Source organism: Clinocottus analis, unplaced genomic scaffold, assembly GCF_023055335.1.
Source record: "Clinocottus analis isolate CAN_PGR_092001 unplaced genomic scaffold, fCliAna1.0.p SCAF_2, whole genome shotgun sequence".
NCBI lineage: Eukaryota > Metazoa > Chordata > Actinopteri > Perciformes > Cottidae > Clinocottus > Clinocottus analis.
The window spans coordinates 4,388,516-4,409,213 of NW_027175931.1; the positions used below are offsets into that span (position 1 = coordinate 4,388,516).

Sequence of the window (20,698 nt, forward strand, 5' to 3'; positions counted from 1 at the left end):
CCCGTCACCCATCTCCCAAAGTGTAGCGCTGTGAACAGCCACAGTGCACTGCCGTTGGCTGCGTATCACAAGTGTGCGTGTGTGTGTGTGTGAGTGTGTGTGTGCGTGTAATTCACTGGCTGCAGAGTTAATGTTTGTACTTTGTCGAAGGCTTGGTCCAACTGATTAGTTGAGTGTGTGTTTCTGACGTTGGAGAGCGTACGTGCCGAATCCTGAACACGGTGAAGGTGTGAGCAACGCGTGTCGGACATGAACCGGTGGAGGAGTTGAACATTCTGACGAGAGGAACCCTTCGTAGTGTCTAGTAACTCGGGAAAGGAGAAGGCCATGTGCATTTTTGACCCTCCTCCTTCTCCCCCGGACATTTTGAGATGACTGTAGTGCTCAGCCGAAGTGCGCTTCAGACCTTTTCTATTGCCCCATCCCCAATCAAACCCCGCATCCTGCACGCAATGTACTTGAGCCAAGACCTTTTGTGCATCACGTAGATCCTACTTCACCCAGCTGGTGTTTGAAGAACAGAGCACCGCTGAGAAAACTGGTGTTCTGGCTCTTCGGTCTCTTCCTGCGGGTTCGTGGTAGGATCGCTCATATGTACGCTATACCGACATAAAAAGGGGGCTAAATACCACAGCAGAACCATATTCACAAGACTCAAAACAAGTACATTGGTGTCCAGGCTGAAGCGCTGAATGAAGATGTGGACATCTCCCGTAGCCTGAAGCCCACTTGGGCCGACAAATAGACATAAATATCTCACAGGTATTCCCAACATATAGCTTGATATAAAAGAAAAAAAATGGGCAATCGTGATTGAAGGGACCGGCGTTTCTGTGTGTACTTCTGTTGTTGTCAGGAGATGATGATGATGATGATGATGTCCGAAGGGCTTTGAATATCAAACGATGATACATTTCACGAGGCTTTCTGGACACGATCGGTTTTGACAGGGTACAGAAAAACAAAAAAAACATCACTCCATCCTTCCCTACTGTGCGAGAGACTGATGAACACGGACACCCAGAGACCCCGGGTGACGATGAGAGGAGGAGGAGGAGAAGCAAACTAAACGTGAATAAAGTGGACAGGGACGCGCTGACGGTGGTTTGGCGTCCGCCCCTCAACGTGTCCGGGGCTAATGAAGGTCTAATTGCTTGTTGCTGAAAGGCAGCAGTGAGACTGAGATGCAACAGCTGTTTCGAGGATGAGGTCAGTGTTTCAGGAAAGTCAGTTTTATGTGCAGAGACTGTCTGAGCACCGCGCCGGATTATAGAGTATTACAACGCCAACTAGTCTATAAAAACCCATGAACACTTTGAGGTGAGTCGAAAACCAGAGGAGGACGGTCCTCCTGCCAGCAAGGGATGCATTTTAGATCCCTTGTCTCAGATATGACCGGCTTTCCACTCTCTTTCTGTAAACAAAACAACTAAAGCATCTTTTTTCCCCGTCGCCGCCTCCCGTTTGGCTTGAAGTGACAACTTCTGTGGCCCGGAGCAGCGGGCGGAGAATCGATGGAGCTCGATGCAGCTCGCCGGGCAGTCGAAAAGGCGTGAACACAAACTACATCGGGCGCGCTCGAGGCGGTTCAATCCGTTTCAGACGAGCGTGTTTTCCCCCAGGTGAAGGGATAAAGCGTCTGTACTTTTTTCCGATTGCTGTTTCTGGTGCTTTTTTTTTTTTTTTTAGACTACTTCAGGCGGAGCTGCAACATACCGGGGATGTGCGTGGACCTAAACATTTGTCAGCATGCATGCAAACAATGGCTGCTGTGTAATATAAGCACCCGTGTGCACACCCACCGTGTGCAAAGCATGCTGTCTGAGATGATTCCACTGGTTAAATGAGGCAAATTATACCATTTTTCTTTTTTTTGATCCGGGTGATGTCGTAACGCACCGAGGGGCTTTCGGTCCGACGGAAAGTCAGACTCCCTCTCTCCCCTTTGGCAACCCCTTGGCGACATGACACCTCGAGACGAGTCTGAGGCCCGTTTCACAGGTTATTGTGTGTGTGTGCGTGCGCGTCTGTGTGTGTGTGTGTGTGTGTGTTTAGTCTTTCTTGAATCCCAGTTGAGCCCGTACTCCCATCACAAAATGAGAATCTGTTTCGAGACAATAAAATTAAACATACATGAACACTTAAAAATCAAGATGACGGTAAAAATATCAATTAAAAAAACAAACAAAATAACAATAGGCATGATAAACAACAATAATAAACTCCAAAAAATGATTCCAGTGTAAGTGTTTTGTTTGATGCGAGTCAGTAATCTTTGTCCTCGGAGGTGCAGACCAAACCCATCTGCGTATTAAAATACAACAAAGTAAAAGAAGAAGAAGAAGAAGAAGAAGAGAGAGGAAAGAAATGAAAACATGCCGGATCATGCTGTGTACCACCGACAATAAGGGGGGGGGGATACTGGAGCCCCCTGGCATGAAAGGCTAACCCAGGAGGAAGCATCTTGAGAGAGCCTGGGTGAAGGAGAGAGGGAGCAAGATGGGGATCTCTTCTCTGCATCACAAGAGAGCGAGAGAGGGAAGAGGAGGGGGGGTGTCCTGACTCCACCGGTCGGAGGGATGGAGATGATGTGGCGCGTGTCATGGCAGGTTGATCTGCTTCCCTCTCTCGCAAGCGTACCCTCCCTCCGTCCCTCTGTCCCTCCCTCCCTCGCCAGCTCAGGTAATCGGGGCGGGAGAGAGGGCCGACGAGGGACGGGTCAGAATAAATAAAAAAGCGCCGACGTCTCCCGATTCCAGTTCGCTGGACGTCGCCGTCGTTGCGCCTCACGTATGCTCGTCACAGTCTTTCGCGGTTCATTATGCACATCTGATTCCATGTGAGGACCCTTCTGCTTCCTACTTTCTCTTCCGCACTTGTGGGAATGTCTCCCTTCTTCCGGTCCTCTGTAGTGTTTCTACTAAAACAATCAATTATCTTTTTGCTTTCATCCGAATTCCTTTTCCCACGCATTTTCCAAACGTCTTCTTTCCTCACTGCAGCCATCACTCTCCCTCTCCGTTTACGACACTTTCAGTGTGATCTAGTTCCTCCCCCCCCTCCCCCCCATCCCTCTTGTTTGGCCCCTCCCATGCATCGATCCTCTTCCTCTCCCCTCTCCATCTGTCCGTCCGTCCGTTCATGCATTTGCCGGGTCACTGTTTCTTCTCCCGGGTCGTGATGGTGACCAGTTGCTTGGCGGCCTTGGCGATGTCGTAGGCGCACTGGATGACCTGCTGCGTGAGGAGCTGGTAGTCCACCGCGGGGCCCCCGGGCTCCGAGGGCGCCGCCTTGCGGCACTCCACCTGCAACCGCGAGGCGCTGGACGCCAACAAGCGGAGGGAGCAGTGGACCGCGTCCAACGCCGGGCGCTACGGGGGAAAAAAAAGGAAGCGGATCAACGCTCGCACTCGCGTCGTGTCGGCATGTATAAAAAGACAGGAAGGGAGCAACAAGGAGACACACAAAAGATCAGAAACTCACTCTGGGGAAGAGGGAGGCCATCTCAGTGACAGCAGAGTGGATCTTCTCAGAGCACGGAACGAAGCTACAGAGGAGAGACGTGTGATATTTAGTTTAGTAGCTGATGAGCACAACGATTTAGTACTAAATGACGCTTTTGAACGAGTACTACTAGTGTATATATGCATCCAAAATGTGTGCACAACTGCCTGAAGAGCTGCTATAGCAAACACCAACAACTGCATTACCCTGCTGCAGCGGTTAATGAGTCCTGTGCCCTCTCAATGTGCTATCCAAACTTGTCAGCGAGGATATAATGAGGATCGTTTATTCTAAAGACAGACACAATGTGTCCTCCTCCTCCTCCTCCTCCTCCCTTCACCTCTGGGTCCGTCTCACACCTACCTGTCGTGTTTGAACTCCTGAGCGGCCCTGAGCAGCTCCTGGATGTTCTTGGTCACCTGCTCCGTCTTCAGTATGACGTCCTCTGTGCAGGGCAAGGTGGGGTCCGGCTCCCAGGCCTCGCCGCCGCCGCCTCCTCCTCCCTCCTCAGAGTCCCCGCGACCTTCCTCCTCGCTGCTGCGGCCCATACTGAGGAGAGAGAAACCCGTGAATACGCCATAATTAACACCTTGGAAATAAATCAGTCACAGGGGACAGTTATCACCCCGTAAGAGTCCGACATCTTCAGACACACCCTGTTGTTTTCTCATTAACAAGCGTTAATAAAGAGCATTAACTCTCTCAGGGGGGCGGCCCGAATTCACAGAACTAATACTTATAAGAACACATAAGCACGTTTGTATAATTATAGATAAGCCAAGCCAAGGACAAAGCTTGAATCTGTCGCGTGTGATGCTGCAGGTGGTGCGATGAGCAGGGGGGCGACTTTGACCGATATTTAGCAATTAATCATACACTTTTTTCTAAAAATAAACGACAAGCTCATCCTCGCGCGCACAATGACTTGCGGTGTGTCTGACCTTAGCGAGAAGTCGTACGTCTGCGTGTTGTCGTAGTCGCTGTCGGTGCCACTGCCGTGCTTCTCCGATCTCGTCACCTTGGGGAGGGGGGAAAGAAACGCGCTGCGTCACGGCAATTATCCTCTCATCAGACCTCCTGCGGTGTTCAAACAAACACCTCCTCCCACAAAAGGTTCGAGCATTTGTTCCCAGTGACCGTGAGGAGTTCAACAACAAGTCCAATAGGTTGTGTCAAATCATCAGTTAGAATATTTGAAATAACCACTTAAAGGAAGCAATTTGATGCCCAATTTGGACGATAAAGTTTCCTTTTCATAAAAAGTCAAATATTCTTGAAATATCGGAATCAGCTTATCGGCCATGTGTGTGAACACGTACATGGAATTTGACTTGTTGAACATATGTACATATTATATACAATAAACAAGATACAATATACATTACAGACAATATCTTTAGGAGACTTTAACTCATAAATCTACATCCATGATCTCAACCTCCCGCTGACACTCACCATGTATCGGCCCATCTCGGTCGACCCGGAGAGATGATGGCTCCCGTACGACGCCGGGCCCCCCGTGCCGCCCTTCCGTCCCTGTGGAAAAGAGGTGGGAGAGGACACGGAGGGAAGGGTGGTGGGGGAGAGGAAGAGAGTGGTGGAGGGATAAAGATAAGAGGAGGAAGAGAGAGAGAGAGATGCGCGGACAAAGAGATGGCGAAGGGGAATGAAAGATTAGCAGACAGAGATAGATGGATGAAGACACAGGAAGAAGAGAGAAGAAAAAAAGAGTGATGGGGGAGACAGAGAGAAGAGAAAAACAAGATGAATGAGCCAGTGAGAGCGGCGGTAGATCAACTCGGCAGCTCGCCCATCATCCCTTCAGGACCGCATGCCTCTATAGTTCTATCTCACACTGAAGTACAAAGAACACCGTCGACTAAAGTCGCCGGTGATGAAGCACTGCACACATGTCAAATGGACTACACACACATACACATACACACACATATACTAGCATCGATCTCCGTTATGATAATGCATAACAAGCAGCGGTGGTGCGTAGTTGCATGTGGGAGAATCACAGTGTGCTATTTTGATGAAATGGCAAATGACGCAAGGACAGATAGAATGCTTACATCCAGAGGATGCACGGCTGCACGGCAGTGAGCGAGGGACAGACAGGTGAAGAGACAGACAGACAGACAGGTAAATCTGGGTGTGCGGAGGCGGGGACTTGGACTCCGCGGCGGTCTCCCTGGATTGATTGACAGGTGCGGGTGGTTTGTGTGTGTGTGTGTGCATACCGTGGGTTAAAAATGCTGCTGAATGCCATCGCTGCTTAAAAAAATGTCCTTCCCTTTTGTGTGTGAGTGTGTGTGTGTGTGTGTGTGTGCATTCACAAGTGGGTGATCATAGCAAAGTTGCAAAGGTGAAATAAATTAAGCAGCTGTCCAGAAGCAAGAGCGCTAACTGGGAGGTTAAAAGGGGTTTCGAGAAGGTAAAGATCAAAGGGTAACGAGGAGGCGAGAGGGCGGGGCAATCGGAGGCAATGCCAGGCAACCAATCAGAGAGCATAATCCCCTTTTTTTCCATCTCTCTATTTAACGCCACAGTTATGCCTTTCCCCTCTATGGGTCGAGGCCTTTTTGCTCTTAGACACACTTTGCATTTGAGTTGGGGTTCATGCACAACTTTTTGTAAAGAGAAGGATCGGCAACTGAGATGCAACTGCGGGGGTGAAGTCGAAAGGGAAATAGAGAGAGAGAGAGAGAGATTTCAGGATTGGACCCGTCAATCGGGGCAAAGAGAGCCAATCATGGCCACCGAAAGGAAGGTGGGAAGTAGAAGAGGGCCGTGGACGGAGGGGGGAGGGGGTTCTAACTTACGCTGGGTGTGTTGAGGGGCTGCAGGCGGGCTGCCAGGGAGTCCAGGACTGGGGGACCATGAGCCGTGGGGCCGGGGGCCGCCCCCGGCTCGTACATTGAGAAGGCCTGGCGGTCCCTTCGGTGGGGGTGGGGGTGGGAGTTGGGGGCCACCGAGGAGGGCACCGACAGCCCCGGGGGGTCGGCTCCCGTTCCAAACCCGCCCGGGCCCCCTCCGCCCGTTCCTCCTCTCATCCCGCCCCCTTGCCAGTGACTTCCTCCTCCACCCCCCACTCCTCCTCCTCCTCCTCCGCCAGGTCCCCCTACCCCATGGCCAGCTGGCCCCCCAGCCTGCTGGCCCCCCCGCAGCGCACTGTTCTCTGTCTGCATCCGCGTGATCTACAGGAGAGGGAGGTGGGGGGGGGGGTAAAAGGAGCAGGGAGGGATGAGAGGATGAAGGGAGGGACATGGGGAGGTTGAAGGGAAGGGGGGGGGGGGGTCAACTGAATGGTCAAAGACAAGCATCCAAATTCACAGGTACAGTAAAAGGCTCACACAAGCTCATACATGTTAACTCACATTAGTACTGGGGAGGGAGGGAACACGTGGTAAAGACAATTAGACAGGTTGCATGTCCAAGTAGGGGTTAGATTTTGGGGAATGGGATGGAGGAAAAACATACATACGTGTATATGTGTGAGTGTGTATATGTTTATTGTTTTCAAGGGTAGATGAGGGCTCACCTGCACTGACGGACTTGCTATCTGCGGTGTTTGCGTGCGCATAAGTGCGTACTCACAAGTTCGTCACTAACTGCTCAGTCGAATGCCGAAAAATACAAGGGTCACAGAAGCTGACGCCGGCCGCCACTGATGACTACGGCGAGCTAATGATGATGACGACGACGTTGACGGAAACCAAATGAAGATGGACGCCATTAAGTGAAAAACTGTCCCGGCGGCTGAGAACGACGAGGTATCCAGCCGCAGCCTGCCTCCCATGTCGGACCCCGACGTCTTGTTTTAGTTACTAAATCACACCGAAAGTCTGCGAGCGCATTCATCTTCCAGACACAACGTTGTGGGAAAACGACACGACTGTCAGGAATCATACATCAGCTTGAAGAAAAAAAAAGCACTCGTCTCTCCATCATCCTGCCCTCATTCTGTCCGTATCAATTGTTCCTTCTCGTTTTGTCAACCTGTCTCGTTACCTGGTGTGTTCTTCCAGACCCCCTCCCTCTACTTCTGATTGTGTAATATAACTTTTATATTTCAGGTTTTGACGTCGATCGAAGAAACGATTCACGCCGACCTCCTTCGCTTCATCCCGTCTCTCTTTCCTGCGCCCGTTTGTTCTCTACTTTCATCAAACGGCGTAAGAAGTGAGCTAAACGGCCGCTTTCTGCCTTCTCGTTTGCTCCGTACTTCTAAACACTCTGCATACGATGACCCTAAGGCCTTATGTGCCTCTTCTTGTTCCCCCGCCCGCCCGTCCAGACTCCCTACCTCCTTCTGGAGCCGCCGCAGCTCCTCGCTCAGGTTGTTGTTGACCTTCATCAGCTGCTGCACCTTGGCTTCTGAGGAGGCCAGGGCCTTCTTCACCTCCAGGTACTCCTGCAGGGTGATGGGGCCGTCCGACAGGTCCGACGAGTCCATGCTCTGGATTGATGGGACAGACAGATGGACAGAAAGGCACAGACGAAGTAAGGACACTGACAGTGTGAGACTTAGGGAGGTGACTTCAGGGTAACAAACCCAATGTGGAACACCTCATTCCTTCCAATAAAGATGCTGACAACTCACTGCGCTATCTTATATACAGGATGCAACGTATGCAGCCCTTTCTGCAGAGGTACTATGGGGAAGGATTGGGGTTAGGGAGTACGACTTAGTGCCTTTTAAACTGGATAAAACACAGCTTACACTGCGTGGCTGTGAGAGGAGGAGGGCTGGCATGCAGCCTGGAGGACAGCACTACAGCTGATCTCATACACACACACACACACACACACACACACACACACACACACACACAGTTAGACAGTGGTGCCTCAGTTCTTGTTCCCAAGAGACCATCTGGCCCCACTTCCTGTGACCCTGGAGCATGCTCCAACACATGTCTATACCACTCCCTAAAAGGCTGCATAAAACATCTTTCATTGACTGTTGTTAGAAGCGTGTTGTTTACAAATTCATCCTCCTCCTCCTCCTCCTCCTCCTCCTCCTTCCCGATCCATTTCTATCTTACTCTCATGCCTCCACTTAGTACTATAGATAACACAATACATAACTGGATACACTGACATTTGATACGGGCGCAACAAAAGCAGTGCACGTATTTCTCGAGCGCAGACGGGAGCGGAACCTCACACTTGTGGTTTGTCAAGAGCTCTGCCCGATGAGCTAAACCAGTCCACAGGAAAAGGAGATAGTTACTGGTTTAGCTGCTGTGTACTTTGTCATTTCTACCACGCCCACTCTGCACCAGTTCACCCCTCTTTTTTTTTTTCTTCCCCTGGCTCAATCTCTTCTTCTCTTCCCTCTCTCTCTCTCTGTATGAACAATGCCCCTCTGACAAGCGCTCAAGAGTAGCTGATGATGTCACTCAGGAGCTATGTGGCAGCCCCGACTGTGGCCACTCCCCGCAAAGCATGCTGGGACAAGCAGTCATGAAGAGGGAGAAGCCACGGAATATATCCCTGCGAGCTAATGCAACTACTTTTCTGTATAAATCCCGATTGGTTTGAAAAAACTGGAGAGCGCGTCGGACTGTGATCAAAAACTAAACAAGTGAGCGTGCATGCGACGAGGTGTGTGTTGGTCTCGCCGTGTGTTGTAGTACGATACCTTTGCACGGTTGCTGCGCTGCGTGTTGTTGTTGTTCTGCGTGGTCAGCTCGCTGTCCGTGTCTTCGTCCGACGCTACGCTGTCGTAGTCGTGCTGGTCATCGTCGATGCCCAGATCTAACGTGTCTGCCGAGACAAAAACGTTGATCTATTACTCTAACATCTAAGTGTGTTTGTCCTCCTCCTGTCTTTTCATCTGTGCTTCAAAAGGAATGGTCCTTTCAACGGGGGTTTCCATGTTGGTTTCACGTGAGAACCAGTTGTTGGAGGCAAAGGAGGTCATTTAAAGTTCCTAATCAGATTAAATATGAATAGTAATGGAACTCTTTAACAACCGATCCTAAAGAAATCCCCAAGTTGCTGGACTGGAGCCCGTTCTACGTGTTGCTGCTTGGGACAATCATGACGTTCGAGGCTTCAAAGCTCCACGTTGTTGTCCAGAGTTGTGAAAAGTCAAGTGAACTGATACATCTACAACCTTTTGTTGTTGCCATTCTTTAGTGTCTCACCAGTGGGGCTGCTGAGTCCCTTCCCCTGCTGTCTCCTTTTGGCGTCGCTGAGGATGTCGATGATGAGCGTGGCGAACTCCCGAGCGTTGAAGCGAGCCAGCTTCTGACGGCCCTGAGAGCAGAGCGAGGCGGGAGTTAGAACTGGGGGGGGGGGATTACTGGCATGAAAAAAAAAAAATTGCAGAAAGTTGTCTCATCAGTTGTGTGGAATACAGATACAATCCAGCCCCACAACTCAGTGGTTCGCTGCCTGTGGTCAACGACCATGTGCTGTGGAAAAATACAGTCATGCTTAACACTCATCACACACACACACACACACACACAGGAGGAAAGAAACCGTGCAATTACGCGAGGAAGAGAATCTAAAAGGTCACTTTCAAATGAAGTGCTGGAGTGGAAATGCTGCACGAAGCGACGCGCTATTCATAACACACTCCGGAAGACAAAGGCAGGTCAAAAAAAAAAGTTCGACTTCTGTAAATGTGCGCGACTGTGTTAGAAATAGACAGCGGGTACCGCCCACAGTGAGCCGCCCGCTCAGGGCCGAGCAGACGTGAGCGACGCAGGTGTGTGTTTTTTAACGGCGTGTGTTAGAAGTCAATGTTTACACTAATGAGCCACGCGGATGAGGAGAAACTATGTGGGAGGACATATGAGATTACTCTCTCTCTCACACACACAGGGAGAGAGAGTGAGGAAAAGAGGGGAGAGGAGGAGGGGGGGACACAGATGGATTACATCTTTTCCCCATTTTTCACGGCCAGGGGGAACATCGCTCATCAATTTCACACTCGTTCTCGGCTTCTCCCCAAAACACATACGCGGGCGGTCCGACGCTCCAAGATATTCCTTTGCTCTTTTGGGATTTTTCGACTTGCGAGTTCTTTTCCCATAAGTTTGTTCTTCTTTTTAGTCTTAGGATCGTGCACAGATGAGAAATATCTTCAACGCAAACTTATACGAGTATGTGCATGCCACCTGTGGTTGTCTGCAGGGTTTGTGTGTGTAGGAAAGGAGTGTGAGTGTGTGTGTGTGTGTGTGTGTGTGTGTGTCAGTGTTTACCTGGTTGCGCGTGGCAGAGTATTCAGGATTGACTGGCAGGAAGGGCACCGCACTGCGCTCTGTGACCAGAGTGCTGTGGTTCTGAGTCGTAAGCCACACTGGAGACACAAACATGAGCAAAAGTTAAGTCTGTGTGTCTGTGTGTGTGTGTGTCTGTGTGTGTTTACCAAGGAAGGAACACCCAGTCCATCCACCCACACATGCACACATAAACATAAACAAGAGCACAGTAAAAACCCTACAGAAGATCCTACAACTGGAATACGGCCCCTATAATCCACCGCTGTGCTTTGAGACCTGTTCTTGTGTGTGCGCGTGTGTGTGCATGTGTGTGTCTTTGTATCCTTGCCACTTACCTACTGTGCTTCTGTCAGAAAGCACAATTTGACTGCTACTGCTACTGAAGGAAAAGAGAGAGAAGAAAGAGAAAGGAAAAAAAGAAGGAGAAAAGAGCCAAGGAGGAGGAGAGAGACTCAAGAATTTCTGAGGCAGTTCCTCGCTTCGTGTCTCTCCTCCTCCCTCCTTTCCTTCCTCCCTCCCTCCCTCAACAGTCATTTTCCTTTTCTCCTCACTCTGTCCTTTGACTTCACTCTATTTTTTCTTCCTCTTTTCTTCTTAAAGTTCATGTCAGGGATGTCTTGTGTCGAGCTTCCATGCAAGGAAAAAGGATCCGTCTACTTCATGGAGGGGCAACAGGAGGACGTGACGGGGGGGGGAGGAGATTAGACTCACCTGCATCGTTCTCTCTGCGGTCCACCTCGTCATAGACGTCCATCGCTAGCTCCTCAAACAGTCGGTTGTTGAGCTGTTGCACACACAGGCCAATATCGTCAATATCATTGACAATAAAACTCATAAAATCATGTTTAAAATTAATATTTTTTTATTTTAGTCTCAATACTGGTGTTACTTCTTAAGGGCTTTATATTTTTACTCTTGTGTTTTAATCCTTGTGGTTGTCACAGTTTTTACTGTATTTATTTACCTTTCTCTTATTGCTATTCTATGTTGCACTGGTGTCAGTGTTACTTATTTTAACACTTAAAAATTGTTATTCTATTCCTCATACATGTTTGTATTTCTATTATATTATATTTGTGTCTGGCACAGGAATTTCCTTTGGGATTAATAAAGTTGTATCTTATTTATGTTAAAACTTTTGCGTCTTGTTTTGTGAGTACTTTAAGTTCTTTAAATGTTGAAAACCGACCATCAGCGTTCAGTTTCTTTTGGACGACTGACACGCGGGGCTGAACAGATGGCCCTGGAACGGACAAACATCATTTTGGAACGGAAAATCCGGCTGATTCGCCAAACAACTTGTTAACTTTTTTATTTTTAATAACTTTCCTTTTACATGAATTTCAAAGACGCACGAAAACCAAATCAAATCTACCGACCGAAAACTGTAACTTGACAATTCTTAGCACCGTCTGTAGAAATGTAAATGTCTCACCGCTTGGAGCTTCTTCTTGGCCGCCTTCGCCAATTCCGAGAGGTCCAGACTAAAAAAAAAAAGTAAAAAAAAACAGAGAAAAACAGTCAGATCGTCACCACAAAGACGCAGTGGAGTAAAGAGACGGAGGGAGAGAGGCTCGGGAGGAAGACATGGATATGGAGAGAGTAGCGGGAGGTGAAGGGATGGGAAGAGGGGGTTTGGGTTTTAAAGAAGGGAGAGGAGAACCTTTAGGGTGGGATGCCTTGGGTGTCAGATCGAAAGGGCGACGACTGACCTTCAGAGAGTGCTGAACTTGACAGCAACTGGGAGTTTAGCTCTAAAAAACTAGCGGAAAATAGCTGCACATATTTGTACTTGTGTTATATGTCGCTATACACTCAAATGCGACATGACTACAATGGATTTTACTTCACAGACAAGAGCTAGAAGTCAAACACTTCCCTGTATTATGAAACATTTTATTCCAGGTTGAATCTTATTGTCCATGTGTCCACTCATGTGAACATATAGATGTGACTGGTGTGATTCTCCTGAGCACAACTAACACCTCACTTACTGCAGGAAGCCCTCCGCCACTCTATTTCCTTTCAGCTTTACGTCCTCTAGATTTTTCATTCCTCACAGCCGCAGCTGTATTTTTTTCCCCCGTTATAGCAGATGAAGGCTTAACAATTTCCCCCTACTGTGAAACCGCTAAGGGAAGAGAGAGAGGCGTATTAACGTCCACAAGCAAAATCTATAAAAGATGGGGTAGCAGACAGAGGGGACTGAAATGAAGGAAGAGATTCTGGGTGGGTGGGTGGTGGGGATGAGGGGAGGGAGGGGAAATAGGAACAAGGAAAGTAAAGATACCTCTGTGTTGGGCACTTAGGACGAGCTCTGGCTCCACCAAGCGCAGCGAAATGGAGAGAACAGAAGACGAGTGAGAAAAAAAAAGGAAGAAAACAGACAGAAAGGAGGGGTAGAGAGGCCACATCAAAAACGCTTCAATTGTCATCATCAAGAGGATCCATTTAGCAGAACAGAACAGACGGCGGCTCAGAGGTCAGACGCACTCCAGCAACCAATACTTACTTGCATGTGCGAGTCTATTCCTGAGCTACTTCTCGGACTCAGCTGAGAAAACCCAGCGCCCCATCAAATATTTGAAAGAAGCGGCACCAAGCAGCACTGAACTTGATTTATCGTAACCTGACCGTGCACTTCTGGACCCTCTCGATACCAAAACCTGCAGTTTAAGATTCATAAACCAAGCCCGCTTCGAGTATCTAAATCATGGCGGGCACCTGTAATAGCTGCTTAGATCGGCATTTACGATAAACAGCCGGATTTCATGGCGATGCCAAAGCCATTCTGTAATTACCTCCATTTTTGGGCGGTGGGGGGGTTATATATACACTGTAGTGCCACCATCTGGCCAGAGCATTAAAGTGCATCAGTATCAGAGTGTCCACGCCAGGGAGACGCGGAGAAAAGAGTGACAGAAGTATGGCAAGTCAGGTAGGTGCAAAGGTCAAGTACGCTAACAGAGACACTGCATGCAGTCAAAGCACAGAACGCATGCGAACGCAAGGAACGGGTGAAAAAAGTGTCATGTCACGGTGCATACCTGTCTGCCATTTGAGGAATGATGTAATGGCCGTTCTTGTGATCTGAGGAGAGGGAGAGAGGAGAGGAGACTGAACAACGGGATAAAAGCTACCGCATATGTCACTGAGGTGAACTGCAAAAGTGCCAGGGCACGTGAGGCGCGCCGCGAACTGGTGCAGCGGGGTTACCTGGACGCCGTCCACAAAGGTAGAAAGCGAGTCTGTCCGTCAGTTCGTACTGACACTCGACCAGCCGCTCCGCTAGCTCTATGTGGCCGGCCTGCCTGGAACACAGACGCAAGCGATTTCTACCTTCCTGTTGTGTCGTTGCGGATTTGATTTAAAAACGCAAAACCTGCGAGCGGTACCGTTTGCGTTACCTCGCGTAGTCCATCGGTGTGCGTCCGTTGATGTCGGGCGCCCCGGGGTCGGCGCCGTACACCACCAGCAGCTCGGCCTGCAGGATCTGCCCCGCCTTGGCTGCCACGTGCAGCGGGGTCGTGCCTTTCTCCTGGGAGTCAAGACACGCAGACAGAGTCAGGACAAAGCGACTCGTTTTCTCAATAAAGTGAATCCGCGAGTAGATTATTATTATTTTTTTTTTTCTTTTCTCCTCTGACCGGGTGGAAGAAGTTGGCCTGAGCGCCGAGGGACAGGAGCCGAAGACACGTCTCCAAACTCCCCGTCCGCACACTCGAGTGTAGTTGCTGATGGAGAAGCGAAGAGGAGAGGAGGGGGAGGGATCCGGGGTCACGGGGGTGGAAAGAATAAACGTCAAAAAAAGAGACAGAAACAGGCAGAATCCCCCTTTTCAGCCCTCTGGAGCTCCACAGCATTAAAGATCATCATTACATCCTGCTGTGTCATTCAGACCACTTCCTGCCTGGCAGTTAGTGTGCGGGAGTGTAGCTGTGCACATGCACGTTTTCTTTTTTTTTTTTTTTTTTTAAACCAGCGAGGTCCCCGACTGATATCTTTAAATAAATCAGAATTTCTGCTTACACATGCAGCTCAGCAATATGGCAATATCCAAGCGGGCTAATTATGCCGCATTCCTGCTGGGAAAATACTGAGCCCTCACCTTACTGAGGTCCTTGGTGGTGACGCCATCGTCATCACGGCAGGGCAGCTTGTGCACAAAGGCCAGCATCTGGTATTTGGCTCTGATGAACTCTGACTTTGTGGGACTGGAGCAGAGTAGAAGATATGACGGTTAACACGGAGGAAAAGGAAAAGGAGAACAAGAACAAGAACAAAAAGAACTTCATTAATTCCTCTTGGGTGAAATTAAATGTTTCGAAAAATATACCCACATGACTACCCAGGCATGCATTATTTGTTGTAGAGAGACGTCAGAGTGAGCGCTCGAAGAAGTTAGGGGTTGCTCAAGGGCACCTCGGCAGTACCCAGGAGGAGAACTGGCCCGCTACAACAGCTGATCTATATATTTTTTTAACTGAAAAGTAGTTCAAGCTTTGACTTCCATTTTCTCCTTTGAATCGTTCTCTTGGATGAAAATCCAACCCATAAATCAAATATAAAAAGAACTTGGCTACACGCCTGAACAAGACCGCAGTGTCTCAGCCAGGCCCGAGTGGCGTTCCTTTACATCTTACGAAGACATTTAAGAGATTGGGCAGAATGTGCTTCCGCACATTTGTGACATGCCGCATGAAGTGAGGAGAACAGATGACGTCCAGCTCTGGATCTCGCGACACCCCCGTCGCCACATTTCAACCCAAGGGAAACCCTACGAACCGACAGCGACAAACCCTCCCCTGTTTTTAGATATACAAAAAAAAAACCTGAGAACAGAACAATATTCACGAGGAAGGTCACACGGCTGCTTAGAAGACATTAAGCAACAATTGGGTGCAATAGCGCTTTGCCGCTGCAAACACCAAGTTGAAGGTTATATAACATTCCTGTGCAGCAGGGCCAATCATTTCCCACAAGTGGGATAGTTTTGTTCTGTGTATTTGGCGCCTGGGGGGAGTACGATATACTTACTGGACTTTGTCCTGGGGGTTGGGTTTCCTCCGACCGCTCTGTACCTGAGCAGGGTCCAGGAGACTGTGTTCCCATATGGAGTTGGCCCCGTTGCTGGCCAAGGTCTGAACCATCTGAAAACCCAACATGCAGCAGCGACTCAGCGACGGTTCACCGCAATGCACAAACGTTGAAAGAATAATCTGGTGCACAAATGTAATATTGTACAGCAAATTTGCATTTTTTTTTTAAAGTACACAACAAAAGATGTACAAACAGATATATATATATATATATATATATATATATATATATATATATATATATATATATATATATATATATATATTCAACATTAATAGATTTTTTTTAAATGGATTTGCTTCCTTTGTGCCGAGATTTCTGTACCAGTCGTCACTTTCTGTGGTAGTATTCTGGGGCTCGTGTACTGCGTTCACGTCAGCTTAATTTGCCCTTTCCTTCACTCTTCACTGCTCGGCCTTTACCTGCAGTAGTGCGGGAGGCCATCCGCTGTGCCTCAGGTGCTTGACTATGGAGATATGGCGGCCTAAGCTGCGGTGCACTGAACAGCATTCATCACAGATCAGGACCCCTCGGTTGATGCTGGTCCATCCCGGGTCTGACAGGGAAAACACGAAATTATTTTCATGAAGGAATTATTATATAATAGTATTAGAAGCCAAATAAAACATACCGGTGTGGTGAGACTTTTCAGCATCGTAATGAGCAACAGCAAAACATTTGCAGTGATCACACGTCACCAAACCTCCTAATTCTTCGTCTTTTAAATTTCACAAGTTAAAAGGATTTCAGGAAACAGAATATTCCTCACTGAATTATGCAATACCAATACTTTACAAAGATTAATTCACAGTATTCAGACATTAAATTCATGAATACTAATATCTCAGTATAGCATATGAAGAACATATACAGTACATAATACAGAGTCATCAGCTGCACGATGCCATGTGGAAGTATCAAATACCTGATTTAAAATACATTACACACACACACATTAAATATTCCATATGCTGGGTTGTACTGTTACTCACTCATTCATGAACCAATGCATGCACAGAGCCCTGCTTTGGTAAAAGCGCTCACTGATGTAGGGCTCAATTGAACCTAGAATCATCATATATGCCCAGAAGATTTTTACCATATGATATATTACTGGTTATACTAAATATTACAGCAACACGTATGTGAACAGGGAAACATAAAGGCGATATCACTGAACTGTGGATGCCTCTACAAGCAGCACACAGAGTAACCTTTCAGTCACAAAGCAGCTTGGTACGAGACCAGTGCCTCACCGGCTGCGTCAAATGTCAAATCTTTAAGTTTTCTTCAAAATCCGAAGTTTCCATAACAGCGTTTGGTATTTGTTTTGGTCTGTTCCGTGTGATATTATAGTGGTGTGTGTAATGCCTGGGGCGGGAACATCCCATTTTTCCAACCCGTCATTGGAATAGATAAATGTGAATGAGGTAAGAATGAGAGTTCAAGCAGCTACGGTCCACATGCCGGTCTACTGACACTGGCAGACGAGTCAGAGAGTCTGGGTCATGTTTACGCCCCCAGGACTCTAATGTGATGAAAAGCACACAACTCATACGGCCCGCAATATCAAAACAATATGCAGACTTGCATGCACACGGTGCTTACACAAACACACACACACACATCTACTACATCTGTATTAGTCACTCTCAGGCAGGGATAACATTGTGTGGGCTTAGGGTATTAATGGAGCTAAAATAGTCCATCATCAGATGAAGTCTCTATCGCCTGCAGAAAACGTAGCGGCGATGCAAAATGGCTTTGATAAGAGCTCTGTACCCTAGTTTAGAACAGTAGCCCGTGGGCTTGAAAGGCTGGAAAATGTGGCAATTTAATTCCTTAATCTTCATAATAAATATAAAAACGCCCACAGGCTACGCTATCTGCCTGGCTCGATGGATCAATATGAGGATAGCCCATTAGGCTATTAGACCTGAAACAAATGGCAGCGAGTATTGGCCAATTCTGCAGCGTGACATCCTTTAACCTAAAGTTGGCCTAATTCATCAATAAAACATTGACATATGTTTGTGGAACAGTCGATCAAGCCTGCGTGAAAACATGTATTACAATGAGTGTGAATGGTGAATAAACACAAACTTTTGTCTGCACATAAATACATAGTTGTCGAGTAACTGGTAATCTACTCTTACGTTTTGCTTTTTTAAACTCGACCAAACTACGTCAACAATAACATGTGGCAACATGGCAAAATAACTGCTCTAAATGCTTGCACGAGAGCTTCTTATACAGTTGCATCTGTGCTCAATAAAGAATTTACTATCATGACAACGTGATTCATTGTTGCTATAAACTGTGCAGATTGCCACGGCATGACATTAAAGCCTCCTGAGGCTCGGCATTGGACTGGGAGGAGCAGTCGTCCTTTGTCGCCATGCCATCCAGTTATCCCTACAACACAAAAGCTGGGGCAGCAGGGAGGTGGCTCGTCACTGGTGGCTAGGTCAGCATTTTGCAGAACGCACTGCGTGTGTGTTTGTGTGCGTGCGTGTCGTGGTAAGGAGGAGATACATGAAGGGAGCTGATGGTAGTAAAAGCAACATACAGCGAATAACAGGTACACCAACGCAAACAAGCCCACCAGCGGTATGAAAAACTGTAAATGAGTCGGAGAAAACCAACGAAAAGAAACAGTTACCTTGTAACATAAACACACACACCTTTTCTCAAACAAGAGGAATGGCGCTCAAGGAAAAACACAATTAACTGGCTGCTGGTCAGTTCGTGAAGTAGGGAATGCAATTGAGTGGGCAGAAGGGACAGATAGCAGGAGGGGCAAGTAAATACTCTAGGTGCAGGGAATATGTGCAGGTCAGAAAGCAGAAGAGAGGCACACCTAGTGAGCTTTTAAACTCTGAGCAGGAGGGCTTATGACAGTTTTGCACACAGATACAGACTCTGCTATCAGGGGGAGCAGCTGTGAAGAGGGCCAGCTGTCAGCTGTAGTAATGCATGTACGAGATGAATGCAACAACAACACACACACACACACACACACACACACACACACACACACACACACACACACACACACACACACACACACCTATGAACAAGTGCTTCAAACTAGACATGAGGTCACGTGAGGCTAAAAGGTTGCGAGGCATGGGAGGGGATATACCAAGGTTGATTTGGCACGACCTCACTTTCTGACAAACGCAGATGGGGTAAAAGAGGTCCAAATAAATCTACACACAATAATACTCATTGCGGTGGTCATACCGAATTCATCCCCAATATGACAGGTGGAGTTTCAACCTATTTATTCCTTTCGACTTCATGTTGAATCGGGTTAAAGGTTGCACTTTTGAGGTGGCTTTCGACTGAATTTGCTCTTGTGGATTTCTAAGAGTTTGTGTAAAAAACAAATGTCTACACTGTGGAAAAACTAAAATACAGTGACATGTATTTTGTAGAAACCTTACATCAATAAGATGAGCTCTTTCTGTGAGGTGAAACTACCAATAAACTAACGTCAGATTTAATTTAACCGACTCGCTGAATCCACTCAGCAGTAACTTGATGTTTAGCGAAAGTTAGCCGGACTAGCTAACACTGAAGCTAAGCTAGCCGGGTCTCAAAACGTCGCTGCCAAGAGCCAACAATAAGCCAAACGTTGTCGTTTTTTTGTTTTAAATACAATCACGGTACTAGTAAAGTGTGTGTAAGCTAAATGCGTAATAACAGATAGCAACGCAGTGAGTAAAAAAGCGCCTGCTAGTTAGCGATGCTAAGCTAACGCGATGAGAAGTCTGTCCCCGGTTACGAGAAATCAAAACAAACGTCTCAGGTAGGAAGGCGACATAAATGTGACGCTCATGTTTGATTCAGACAATTAGGTGGCTGTCTTGATAAAATAAACATGCAAGTGAAGCCGCTGAACTAACGTCGGGCAGCTCATAACCAAAAGGTTTTTCTCCCGTTGGGATAACACGCCTATTTTTCACTGTTTATTTTGGGCCTAAGCGACGCTTGGTCGGCCCGGCCGTTTTCCTGCTCTGCGGACCCGCCGACAGTGACAGCAGCTTCGGCCACTGTCGACTCACCACATCGCCCTCCCGACGTATTGTTCAAGTAAAAGTGGGCTATTTTGTGAGTTATTTCCCCGTCCTCCCTACCTGGCGCACTGCAGTCGGCGCAGACCTCCGTCCTCTGGAGCTTCCGTGACATCTCGAAAGTCGCTGAGATCGAGAGATGGATGTCGGCGATGATGTGGTTGTTTCGCCCCTTACTCGCCCGGAGCTACCCGGCCGACGTCTGCTGTCTACCGACGCGGCCCTTGAATCCCCGGAAGCCGGGTGGTAGCGATGGGTTTTCCCGGCCAGCTGACAGTTGGATTTCCCGTTTGCTCCTGCGGTCTCCTCGCCCACGTCCACAGCCGAAGTCAAGTCTGGAGCCAGGCTACGGGAACATAGTTGCTTTGACTGTTTGCATGAACCTCATAACGGAATATTTACTAAATCTGTTCGCTGCATTGCCTGCAACTCACCGAGAGACGGCAGCTCTCTACCTGTCAGTTTCCGCACACACACACACACACACGCTCACACAGCATCCCTGCAGCCTACCTACAGAGGGGCAGGGAGGGGTGAGAGGGCAACAATCAACCACTCTGTCGAGCATTAGATGGGTTTTCATACATGAAACATCAACTCACCAATATATTTAGTTCACGTGTTGCTAGATATTCACGAACATAATTGAAATATAAGATCTTGACCTATAAACTTATTTTTTTTAATCTCTTTAATAAATCAATAGGATTGCTTCACGAGCGTATTTGCTGCAGATATCTCGCATCTGTGAACTTTTAAACTTGTCAT

General features: G+C 47.9%; 2 protein-coding genes across 5 annotated transcripts in view; one reads left to right on the top strand and one right to left on the bottom strand.

Moving 5' to 3' along the window:
- Positions 1 to 963: 963 nt before the first annotated feature.
- Positions 964 to 20,386, bottom strand: git1 (G protein-coupled receptor kinase interacting ArfGAP 1). Of its 3 annotated transcripts, XM_068585640.1 has the most exons (21): positions 19,994 to 20,386; positions 16,274 to 16,407; positions 15,789 to 15,901; positions 14,860 to 14,965; positions 14,399 to 14,485; positions 14,159 to 14,289; positions 13,968 to 14,062; positions 13,799 to 13,841; positions 13,042 to 13,068; positions 12,187 to 12,235; positions 11,463 to 11,535; positions 10,731 to 10,828; positions 9,666 to 9,777; positions 9,158 to 9,282; positions 7,817 to 7,969; positions 6,333 to 6,707; positions 4,960 to 5,040; positions 4,446 to 4,522; positions 3,868 to 4,053; positions 3,484 to 3,547; positions 964 to 3,371 (listed from the first exon to the last, which is right to left on the bottom strand). In XM_068585640.1, exons 1-21 carry the CDS (start codon positions 20,043 to 20,045, stop codon positions 3,156 to 3,158), a joined length of 2,397 nt encoding a protein of 798 aa, XP_068441741.1. In that variant the 5' UTR covers positions 20,046 to 20,386; the 3' UTR covers positions 964 to 3,155. The 3 variants fall into 3 exon arrangements, with proteins under 3 accessions (XP_068441741.1, XP_068441742.1, XP_068441743.1); XM_068585641.1 differs by lacking the exon at positions 6,333 to 6,707; XM_068585642.1 differs by lacking the exons at positions 6,333 to 6,707; positions 13,042 to 13,068.
- ankrd13b (ankyrin repeat domain 13B) overlaps positions 19,415 to 20,698 on the top strand; it is a 34,814-nt gene continuing 33,530 nt past the window's right edge. Inside the window, exon 1 of one of the 2 annotated variants that reach the window (XM_068585644.1) lies at positions 19,415 to 19,665. The gene's annotated coding sequence lies outside the window, so the exon portion shown is untranslated. Of the gene's footprint in view, positions 19,666 to 19,697; positions 20,388 to 20,698 lie in introns of those variants that run through there. The other variant, XM_068585645.1, reaches the window with a different exon arrangement.